Source organism: Nanorana parkeri, unplaced genomic scaffold, assembly GCF_000935625.1.
Source record: "Nanorana parkeri isolate BGI_ZX_2015 unplaced genomic scaffold, ASM93562v1 scaffold1462, whole genome shotgun sequence".
In the NCBI taxonomy this organism is placed as follows: Eukaryota; Metazoa; Chordata; class Amphibia; order Anura; family Dicroglossidae; genus Nanorana; species Nanorana parkeri.
Genome location: NW_017307730.1, coordinates 154,225 through 166,715, shown reverse-complemented (window position 1 = coordinate 166,715; position 12,491 = coordinate 154,225). Strand labels below are relative to the sequence as shown.

General features: G+C 45.1%; 1 protein-coding gene across 1 annotated transcript in view; it reads right to left on the bottom strand.

Annotated features, from left to right (window-relative positions):
* Nucleotides 1-4,361: 4,361 nt before the first annotated feature.
* Nucleotides 4,362-12,491, bottom strand: part of LOC108798386 (vomeronasal type-2 receptor 26-like) — a 27,038-nt gene continuing 18,908 nt past the window's right edge. Inside the window, exons 5-6 of the mRNA XM_018570136.1 lie at nt 11,544-11,667; nt 4,362-5,269 (exon numbers count right to left, since the gene is read on the bottom strand). Of these exons, the coding sequence (XP_018425638.1) occupies nt 4,362-5,269; nt 11,544-11,667 (1,032 nt within the window). The remainder of the gene's footprint in view (nt 5,270-11,543; nt 11,668-12,491) is intronic.

Here is a 12,491-nt window from a genome sequence, read left to right as displayed (position 1 = left end):
CCCTCCCCCCCATCCCCCCGTCCCCCTATATATTAGCTCTCCTGGAACACAGAGTCTTCCTCAGGCCAGAGCTAGTTTATCTACAGGATCTGTATGGGGACATCAAATGGCCTTTTTCCATATTGCACATTGTACACTATCCTACACAGACGCACTCTTTTATCTGTTACAAAACCTCCCGTAGCACTGAACGTCCTTTTGGAAAGCACACTGGATGCAGGGCAGCCCAGTTGCTCCATGGCATATTGGCTAAGTTCTGGCCAGTGATCCATTCTCAAGAACCAGATTGTCTGCTGGAAAGCTCTCCAGGTCTGCTCTTGCCCCTAGGTAATCCTGCACCATAGAATGCAGACACTGGCGATGGGTGCCTAAAGTTAACATTCCTGGGTGCCGAGGACTGAAAAAACTTCTGAAGGCATCAGTCAGACGGCCCCCTTCTCCACCGCTCTTCCTCTGACTAACCGCAGCCTCAGAAGCACCTCTTTCATGACTTGGTAACCTATCAGTGTCTGGAAAGGTGTTACACAAGTTTCTCTTCAGAGCATCCTCCAGTTGTTTCATCCTGTGCTCCCACTGTGAGGGTAGGATGAGCTCAGCAACTTTACACCTGTAACATGGATCAAGAATGTTTGCCAACCACCAGTAATGATCCCTCTCCTTGATACCACGAATCCTGGGGTCCTTTCTCAGGCTTTGCAGGATAAGGGAGCCCATGCAGCGTAAGTTTGAGGAGGCATGAGATTCCGAGTCTTCAGGGTCACTGAGGATGACACTATCGTGCACTACCTCCTCCCAGCCACGTACTACTCCTTGGGTTTCAGAAAACCCTTCCTTAAAGACTGTCTTATGTAATTCTCTGCTTCAATGCCCCCACAGCTGCCATAATCCTCCTCCTCTTGTGTGATTTGCAGATCCGCAGGAATGGTTTCTGCATAAAGGGTCCTTGAGATGTAAGGAAGTCCTCCTCTTCTTCCCACTGTTCTGCCTCAAGTTCCCTATCCATAATTCCCAGCAGAGTATGCTCCAGCAGGAACACCAAAGGGATTGTGTCACTGATGCATGCATTGTCACGGCTCACCATCCTCGTCGCCTCCTTCAGCAGCCACTGATGGGGGGGAAAAAAGCCAAGGTCCCCTGAGCCTGTCCTTGTGCCATACACACACACAGGTACTCGTTGATGGTCCTCTGTTGCTTGTGCAGCCGCTGCAGCATTGCCAAAGTGGAGTTCCACCTGGTGGGCATGTCACAAATCAGCCTTCGTTGTGGGCAGGTGGAATTCACCTTGAATTTCAGCCAGACGAACAGCCTGGCTGGGAATGAGCGCCTGAAATGGCTGCAGACTTTTCTGGTCTGCCTCAGAAGATCTTGCTGCCCTGGGTACATGGTTAAGAAATGCTGTACCCCCAAATTGAGGATGTGTGCCTAGCATGGTACATGCATCAACTTTCCCAGGCATAGGGCGGAGAGAAGGTTGCTGCCATTGTCGCATACAACCATTCCCGACTCAAGCTGGCATGGTATCAACCACCTCTGGGCCTGCCCCTGCAGAGCTGATAGAATCTCTGCCCTGGTGTGGCTCATGTCCCCTAGGCAAACCAGCTCAAGCACTGCATGGCATCTTTTAGCCTGACCTGTTGTGTAGCCCTTTGAATGCTTACGGTGAACTGCTGGTTAACTGGACAATTCTGCAGAAGAGGCCATAGTGGAGGACCGAGAGGCAGGGGTGGAGCAGACAGATCTCACATCAGCAGCTTTTTGGTGGCGTGGTGGATGAACAAGCTCCAGCACGGAGCCCTGTCCTGGATCCCTCCCAGCTGCCAGCAGAGTTACCCAGTGTCCCATGAAGGAAATATAATGTCCCTGACCATGCTTTCTGGACCACGTGTCAGCGGAAACTTCCACATGCTGGTACAGAACTGGAATGGCCTTACGTGAAAATAAATGGCGTTTGGGAACCTGCCACTGTGGTACAGCACATTCTGCAAACTCACGGAAGGGGGCAGAGTCCACCAGATGGAAATGCAGCTGTTGTAAAGCGAGCAATTTGGCCAAGCTGGCATTTAGATGCTGAGCATGTGGATGGGTGGGACAGTATTTTTTTTTTCCGCTGCAGCAGCTGGGGCAGCGAAATTTGACTGCTAAAATCTACAGCTGGTGTGTTGCTGGTAGATTCGGCGGAAGGACCTGTGACACCCATTGCTATAACATCATCCCTGTCAGTGGAGGTTGTTGACATGGCATGAGGTATAGTGGGGGTACAGATGACAGATGAGAAGCAAGGAGATGTGTGGGCCTTTCTAAGGTGATGTTGTCAACAAGCTGTGTGGCAGGTAATCAGATGTCTCTTCAAGCACGTGGTACCCAAGCGGCTGATGTTTTTGCCACGCTTGATCCGCTCGAGACTGCGGTTTTCTGCACATGTGCTGAAAAACTCCCACACAGCGGAGTTCCTGGAAGTGTGCTGTGAGACAACAGCACCCTGCACCTGTGCCAGCTCTGCCTTCTGATGCAATGGCCTGGCTGCTCATACGGCTGCCCCTGGAGGACATTGTGCCTCGTTGGGGTTGTGCCTCCTCACTTTCCTCCTCCGTTCGATCAGGCACCCAAGTACAGTCAGTGACCTCATCATCATCCCCTCTATCCTCGTCACTGGAGCCAACCTGGCAGTATGTTGCGGCTAGTGAAACATGAGTGCCAGTTCATTGTGCATTGTTGGCACCCCCTGCCTCCATGGTACTCCCTTCCTCAATCTCAGAGCCAACATCAGAGCATTGTAATTGCTGCGCATCCTCCAGCAGCATGTCACTGACGCTGTGTTCAAACAATTCAGCTGACTCCTCCATGCATGATGGTGAGGCTACAGCATTAGTAGCTGTGGACAAGGAGGCAGAATAGACCGCTTTTGGCACCTGCGGTGGACTGAGAACCAGTACGAGCCTGGGTGACAGAGGATGAGGAAGATGAGGATGGCTTAGTTATCTTGACTTGTTTAAAAGCCACAGGCTGACAAACCTTCTGGTATAAAGGTGGCCATACACTTTACAACCATCGCAAGTCCTTAGTCTTGCGATGGTTGTAAAGTAATTAACAAAACTTACGATCTGCTCATCTTGGACAGGCAGATCGTACTTGCGATCATCGCAAGCCCGCCCCCCTGAGGGGCGGGCTTCCGGTGACCGCAATGCTGGACAGGCAGTGTGCACGTGCGCACACTGGCCCGTTCGGCATTTGTCTTGACCGGCCTTCTTTTCCCACTGCACCATCTACAATACCCAGCATTTATTAGAATAGAGATGCATGCAATGCATGATTAAGGCCACATGTGGCTGAAAAGTGTTAGTGGGTTTATGATGTGAACTGTTCACCTGATATTTAATAAAAAATTGGAACATGAAGCTGTGTGTCAGAACCTAGGTTATGATCAATGCATGCAACCACCTCCTCTGTGACATTGCTTGGGTCAAGTGACCAATTGCTAGGGCTGAGCACTGTCACATAAATCAAAGCTATGTCAGTTCTCCCCCACATCACCCACACCAGTTGTTTCTGAGCGGGTTGTGGAGCTGGAAGGAGAGGCAAGGGAGCACTAGTAAGATAAGTATAGGGGTATCTGGGGGACCCTTTGCATAGGAACTCTATATTTGCTCTGCATTGAAAAGGTGAGAGTATCTCTAAAGTCTCTCACTAAGCAAGCAAACCACCCTTGCAGTGGGTCTACCCCTGCACTGCAAGGGTTAAATGCTCAGTTTGGTCTAGGAATATTCTGTAAAGGATTTCTGCTCATCCAATCCCCACTCCCCTGGCAGTCAGCACTCACCTCTGTAACCTATGCTGCAGTTTGTTAACTGTCCCTCGGCATTCTCATGTATAATGCAAGGCTACAGGCCTTGCATTTTAAGTGATGCCATCAATGGGCCTCCAACCACCGAGGAACAGAGGGGAAGCGGCTGCTGGCACAAGTCTTTGCAGCCTGTGGGAGTGGGAATCAGGTAAGCAAAAGTTATTTACAAATTACCCCTAGGCAAAACCGAGCAGTTAACCTTTGCAGTTCCAGAAGTAGCACCAATGCAAGTGTTTTAAGTAGACAACACAGTGAAGATAGAGACAAAGAAAGCTCTCCTAATCCTTCCATGGTAAAATTAATTTATTTGTGCATTTCATATAAATTGGCCAAATGTGCTCATACTGAGCATTCCCATAGACCTAATTCTATCTACATAGTATTCACTGTATCATGCTACAGCCCATGCAATAACATATATTGTTCCAACAAAAGTGCAATTAGATTTTTTTATTTATTTAAGCACTAATATAATTGCAGTTGCATTTTTGTATTTATTTATGCACTAATAAAATGTTATCTACGGTCTATTTTTCTTAGAAAGCAGATCTGTTTGTGTGTTCAAGTCTGGCCTAAAAAGAATCATAAAACATTTTGGGAAAAATATGCAACTTAGAAGTCCAGCACTTGAGACCAGTATGGTGAATACCTCCACAGCTACCATGTATTTCCCTCTGGTGCTCAGATAGGCCGGGATCATGGCAATCCAGACACTGCAGAACACCAGCATGCTGAAGGTGATGTACTTGGCCTCATTAAAACTGTCCGGTAATGTCCTCACCATGAAAGCCAGAACAAAACTCACAGCTGCCAGAAACCCCATATAACCCAACACAGAGTAGAACCCGATAACTGACCCTTCATTACACTGAATGATGATCTTGTCCAGATAAGAATAAATGTCCATTTCCTGAAACGGGTGAGATACAGACAACCAAGCAAGACATATCATAACCTGAACAGATGAAAGCAGTAATACTACAGAATTCGGAAGTTTGCTTCCAATCCATTTCCTCCAGTAGCTGCCAGGTTTGGCGGCTGTAAAAGCAATGTAAACCATGATTGTTTTGGCCAGAAGAGAGGACACAGCCGTAGAGAAGATGAGACCAAAAGTGGTGACACGCAGTATGCAGGTTATATCCAGTGGATGACCGAGGAACAAGAACACACAGAGGAAACTTAGCATGATACAGACAAGCAGGACAAAGCTCAAGCTCCGATTATTAGCTTTGACAATGGCGGTATCTAGATGGTGTATAAAGATTCCCATTATGAAGAGAGTCACAAGACAAAGCAACACAGAAATGGTTGCTAATGTTTTAGAGATATCATCAGTGTAGGAGAGAAATTCCAGAAGTTTTGGAATACACCGATCCTTCTTCTCATTCGGCCATTCATCTTCTAGACATCGAACACACTTCTCACTGTCTGCACAGAAAAGAAAACATTCTTAATGTATTTTTGTATAACGTTTATTCATTTTATAGCTGTTTAAAGTTGAAAGACTGGCTGCAAGTACCATGGTTTACTTTGTTTTTGAGTTGCTTAGGATCATTTAGCGGTCCTATATGGAGACATGTATGGAGCCTGGTCAATCAGTAGGATAGAAATAAACAAAAGGTATATAATATTGGATTTGTAGCGGGAAGGGGGTTACTAAGATGAGACATTCTCCGAGTCATAGCGAGGGGATGGTGTCTGTTGGGATAGGACACGCATATATGGATCTGCTAAGGAGTATTAAGACAAATAGAACCAAGTGATAAGACATTTTAAAGTAGCTTTTTATGCAGCTAGAGAGCTAAGCTGGCCATACACCTATAGATTATCTGCAGACTTTCTATGGCCAGATGGAAAAAGTGCAACAGATTCCTCCGTCTACGCTAAACTGTGTGGGTGGAGGAAATTCCCACTGGGCCAAGCTTCAGTATCTCGCTAGTAGGCCCCGCTGGCTGTCAAAATACCTAAACAGTCTGATTGGATGCAAGCATTGTTCAGGTATTTTGAGAGCCAGCGGGGCATACTGGCAAGATACTAAAGCTTTGCCCAGCAGGAGATTCCTCCATCCACACAGTTTAGTGTATTTGGAGGAATCTGTTGCACTTTTTGCATCTGACCATAGAAAATCTGCAGATAACCTTTAGGTATATGGCCAGCTTTAGAGAGAGTCTGCATTATTGTGATTTAATTAATTGTGTGGAAACAACTTCTGTTTTTGGAGCGTTGATTGGAGTTTCCAGGAAGCAAGGATACAGAAGTTTGTAGTGTTAACCATTGTGGATTATAACCAAGTCTGGCATGCCTTGATGGGGAGTGTTTTGTAATAGACTTGAAAAAAAAACCAATAGTTCCTTAGGTATGGGGTGCATTCAGAGTTTTGAATGATATTGTGAGGCCTGCAGATTAGGACAATGTTTAAAAACATCTCCTAGAGAGGAATCACATCCCCAGCATTGGGATATATGGAGTTTAGAACGATAGTTGTTCTGGACTCTGGTGTAACATTATCACTTTATTAGCACTGCAGCTTGCCCACTTTAGGAATTATTTATTGTTAGTTCTACTACTAGCGCGGTATACCACCTTTATCCATGTAACAACGTTATGTTTGTGTAACAATGTTTATGTTCCAGGACTTCACTAAAGTCTCTTCCATCCTATGGAACTCTTTACCCCAACCTGTCCATCAATCTCCCACTCTGACTGCCTTTAGGCGATCCCTTAAGACTCATCTCTTCAAGGAAGCCTATCCCACCTCAATCTGACCACTGAGCTATCACTTTCACAAACAATTCATCCCCACACAACTACCTCCTCATGTATCACTTGCCCCTCCCTTTTAGATTGTAAGCCCTCACGGGCACTGTAATTGAACTGTCTTCCATATTTTTTTGAGCACCAGTGAACAGAAAGGATGTCCTTGAGCTGGAAAGAGTCCAGAGGAGGGCAACCAAACTCATAAAGGGGATGGAGGACCTAAACTATGAGAACCGGCTACTAAATTTAAACATGTTCTCATTGGAAGTGAGAAGATTAAGGGGGGACATGATTTTCATGTACAAAATGTTTACCGGGGATAGCAACATTAGCAGCAAATTTTTTACAATTAACTCCATGACAAGGACGAGAGGCCACCACCTAAAACTGGTGGAGAAAAAATGTCAGCACAAGGGGCGAAGGGGGTTCTTCTCAGTTAGAGAGGTCAGGGTCTGGAACTCGCTGCCACATGCTGTGATTTCGGCTGAGAGTGTGGAATCATTCAAGAGGCGATTGGACGATTTCCTCAGAAACCGTAATATACAGGGGTACAAGTACTCTTAAGAATAAGAACAAACAGGGACCTATACATACATGCACATCAGTAGGACCATACACATACACACAAAGATTGAACTTGATGGACATGTGTCTTTATTCAGCCTCAAATACTATGTAACTATATATTGTAAAGCGCTGTGGAAACTGCTGGCGCTATATAAATCCTGTATTATAATAATAATAATAATAATGATGTTTGAATTCCTGGAATTTGTTACTGATTGATGATTTGTAGGACAAGATAAGGAGTTAGGTTCTGTCTTCAGCCAAGAATATGGATAAAGGAATCTGGCTCGGTTAAGTTCCAATCAGTTTAGATAAATCCTGCTTAAAGCCTGCACACCCCCGAACTTAGCTGCACATGGGGGCTGAATCTTGTTATTCTAGTCTGTCCATTTTCTATTACAATTATCTTGGCTTTCATACGACAACCACCCACAATATGATTCATTGCAGTACGCAAGAATTTAAGTGAAAAAAAAGTGTAGGGCTTCTGTATCTTGTAAAGGGGAAAGAGGTGCAAAGTATCCCTGTCCCAATGTGGATGGACAAAAGCCTCTTACCCACTTCCAGTGCTCCAAGAAAGAGTTGGAGGTAGTAAAAGGGAGACTTAATGACAGAATCTGAAAGCCTGCTTTATAATAATTACATGACAAGGGCATTGTATACAGCTCCTGTTGGTCAAATAACCTCCAACAACTAAATTCAATGATAACTCTATTAATGAATGACACAACACAGGTCTTGGATTTTTAGTGGCCACAGCAGCCATTTTATTATTTAGTGCCAAAGGCAAATTTAACCATTGTAACAAATTGTAACAAACTAACTGACCGCGGGAGTTAAGGTCCTTGACGTGATATCCATCACCAAAAATACCCAGTATCTGCCCACACGGCCCCCAGCCACACAACACCGCCTCGGGGACTTGTAGTCTTACATCAGATACTAAGTAACTAGTGATGGACCCGTTAAGACAGGGATGCCATACCAAAGACGGCTCCCCACTGTCACTTAAACCTCAAGCAAATATGTTGCACCTCAAGGACCCTAATACCCTGCCCGGCTGCAAGTGACAAGACAACATGATAAAACAGAGAGAAAAAAGGACAAAGTAGAAACAAGAGAAACACAAGGCAACGAATCAAATACGACCAATGGGGCGGGAGGGTGGGAAGCTGCTTCCACGCTGATGACCCCACCGAGACTGACCTTTCCTTCCCAAGGGGCCACCTATCCTCCTCCTCCCGGGACCCTGACCAATCAGGTAAGTGACACCACCCAAAATCCCTTAAGATAATAATTTAACTCTATCTAAACCCTGTTCGCCTCTTCAAGACCCTGTCATGTTGGCCCTACACAGACGCCTCCATCTGCTGTTCCTGGCCTGACTTTAGTACCTCTTATCCATTCCTACAAAGAATTACAAGCAAACAAACATACACACATTATAAAAAGTCCTTTCATTAAAATAAAACACAAAAAAATTATTAACATTCCCGGAAGTTATTTCACATTAATCACATATCCAGCAATGTAATCCATGCCAATCACTGCGTTCAGAGATGTAATTCTCTTACTCACGAGACTCTTTATTCCCACTGCTAAATGACAAATTAGACGTTCCATTGGAGTAATGTAGGCAGAGAGCCTGGAATTGCTTGCTGTCAGTCAATCTTACCACAGTCAATTAATCTGTCATTAAGTGATGGGAATATTACTTCTACCTCCTTCTTGAGGCACCGGAGGAGGAGGGACAAGGGTACTGTGCAAGAAGGGAAGGATTTTTTGCCCCCCTCCCACCATTTTGCAAAGTATCTTTCAATTTGAAAGGCATATGGCCTAGGCTGATACAAGAAGAGGGGCACACACTCAGTTCTCTCCCTTTCCTTGCCACCCAGGCTGCATGTCTGGATAAGGGCCTAAGTGGAATTTTAAGATGAACCCAAAGCTTTCTAATTCATTTTTTAATTTAAAAAATGCTTTCACTTTAAACATTATCTAACTCTGGGATTAAACTTTGCATATTTTTTAAACAATTGTATACACATCTATAGAGGGGTTCAGGGAGTTTCACTTATAAAATTAAGACACACGATGCAGCAGTGCAATGTCTCCTTAACATGGGTGACAGGGTCTACCACCACTCTGAAAAGTGATCTGTGGAGAGGGCAACTGAATGGTGGTTTGCAGGCATCCAAGAACCAATGCTGCCAACTTCAGAATGCCTTTTCTTATTGGAAAAATCATACCACAGCCTCTTGCCAAGTCCAGTTCTATTGACTTCAATTGGCGAGGAGAATTGATCAAATAAATCTCACAGACAGTATGCGAGATGAGCACCAACCACCGGGGGAGTGGGCAGCCACTTAAGTAAAGCTGCTTTACACAATCCCCTAGATGTTAATCAGCAGTTAACCATTGCAATGTTGGGGTAGCCAAACTGGAAGGGGAGGGTTTTTGTTTGCCCAGAGATAGGCTTTAAAATCTACTTTAAAAGTGTTAGGCTTTAATTTGTTAGTCACTTATGTGAAAGTCATCTAAGTCCATCTTACACTACTCTCTCCACACGTTGAGAATACTTCTGTCTAAGGGTGATACAAGGTGGATTGCCTAATGAAAATAAAAGAGAAAAACATTTTTTTTTTAAAAAGAAAACTAACGCATCCACCACATCTAAGAATTGATGAGCTGAAATATATAACATTTTTGGTTTGGGGTTTAGATACTCTTTAACATTACATTTCTGGTAGATTAAATAAATTGTGAGCAGGCAAAATCTGCCTCCAACCTAAAGGTGGGCCTGAACCTTATGCCTAGAGACCCTTTAGGGTGGAGCATTAAACAGTTATGGTCCCAGGAAACTAAATGTAACTCACAACTAGTGGAGACCTAGATTCCTGTCACCCTGGTGCTACAGTATGGGTGATGTAACTAATGCATGGGGAACGTGATCTCACATGGCCAACCACAAAGCAAGGCTACACATGGTTCTGATGTTTACATACAGTTTTGCATATAGCCATGAAATATACCGGTTGTATTGGAAATGTCTCCTTCTGAACATGGGGCACAGTCATAGCAGCAAGAATGAATTGCAGTTCCTGGTTTCTTTCTGCTTCCTGGTTGACATATTTCTGAGCACCGAGATTCCGGCATCTGACAACAAGAAACATCCTTTTAACATTGAAAAGCAAAGAATTGAAAATTATCTAAAGCCAAAACACCTACACTTTATGACTATAGGTGCATAGACATCGGACCATTACACCTTTATGAGCTTCTCGGACATCCCACTCCAGAATATAGAGTTACCCCCCTCCCCCTATTTGTGACATCAGGTACTAATGTTGGATGAGAATGTTGGATGTTGGATATCCTTGGACCCCTCCTCTTCTCATCTACACCTCCTCCCTTGGTCAGTTAATAACCTCACATGGCTTCCAATACCATCTCTATGCCGATGACACTCAAATCTATCTCTCTACTCCGCAACTCTCCCCTCAGTGTCCTTGCGTGTCACTAATCTACTAACTGACATATCGGTCTGGATGTTGCAACATCCGATATGTCAACACTTCTTAAAACTCAATCTTTCAAAAACTGAGCTCATGATATTTTCTCCTGCCCGCACACCTTCCCCCAACATTTCATGGGTATATCCTAAACTGACCATGCTGCTCCTCCATAGATATAGCTCAGTGAGTGTTCTAACCCAAAGACATGAAGGGTGTTGCTGCCAGAATCAAGAAAATGAACAAAGAAAACGAATACAGCTGCCACATCTAAGCTGCGTTCAGGGGCGGATCTACCGCCGATGCAGCTGGTGCGGCCGCCCCTGGGCCTGAGCCTAAAGGGGGGCCCAGTATCCAATGTAACACAGCCCCGGGGCAGAGATGGGGGGGGGCCCGCCGGTGTCTGGCCACCGGATAGCATCGGATCGGTATTCAGCGGACCCACCCCCCATGAAAATAAAAGAGAAAAACATTTTTTTTTTAAAAAGAAAACTAACGCATCCACCACATCTAAGAATTGATGAGCTGAAATATATAACATTTTTGGTTTGGGGTTTAGATACTCTTTAACATTACATTTCTGGTAGATTAAATAAATTGTGAGCAGGCAAAATCTGCCTCCAACCTAAAGGTGGGCCTGAACCTTATGCCTAGAGACCCTTTAGGGTGGAGCATTAAACAGTTATGGTCCCAGGAAACTAAATGTAACTCACAACTAGTGGAGACCTAGATTCCTGTCACCCTGGTGCTACAGTATGGGTGATGTAACTAATGCATGGGGAACGTGATCTCACATGGCCAACCACAAAGCAAGGCTACACATGGTTCTGATGTTTACATACAGTTTTGCATATAGCCATGAAATATACCGGTTGTATTGGAAATGTCTCCTTCTGAACATGGGGCACAGTCATAGCAGCAAGAATGAATTGCAGTTCCTGGTTTCTTTCTGCTTCCTGGTTGACATATTTCTGAGCACCGAGATTCCGGCATCTGACAACAAGAAACATCCTTTTAACATTGAAAAGCAAAGAATTGAAAATTATCTAAAGCCAAAACACCTACACTTTATGACTATAGGTGCATAGACATCGGACCATTACACCTTTATGAGCTTCTCGGACATCCCACTCCAGAATATAGAGTTACCCCCCTCCCCCTATTTGTGACATCAGGTACTAATGTTGGATGAGAATGTTGGATGTTGGATATCCTTGGACCCCTCCTCTTCTCATCTACACCTCCTCCCTTGGTCAGTTAATAACCTCACATGGCTTCCAATACCATCTCTATGCCGATGACACTCAAATCTATCTCTCTACTCCGCAACTCTCCCCTCAGTGTCCTTGCGTGTCACTAATCTACTAACTGACATATCGGTCTGGATGTTGCAACATCCGATATGTCAACACTTCTTAAAACTCAATCTTTCAAAAACTGAGCTCATGATATTTTCTCCTGCCCGCACACCTTCCCCCAACATTTCATGGGTATATCCTAAACTGACCATGCTGCTCCTCCATAGATATAGCTCAGTGAGTGTTCTAACCCAAAGACATGAAGGGTGTTGCTGCCAGAATCAAGAAAATGAACAAAGAAAACGAATACAGCTGCCACATCTAAGCTGCGTTCAGGGGCGGATCTACCGCCGATGCAGCTGGTGCGGCCGCCCCTGGGCCTGAGCCTAAAGGGGGGCCCAGTATCCAATGTAACACAGCCCCGGGGCAGAGATGGGGGGGGGCCCGCCGATGTCTGGCCACCAGATAGCATCGGATCGGTATTCAGCGGACCCACCCCCCATCTCTGCCCCAGGAGTG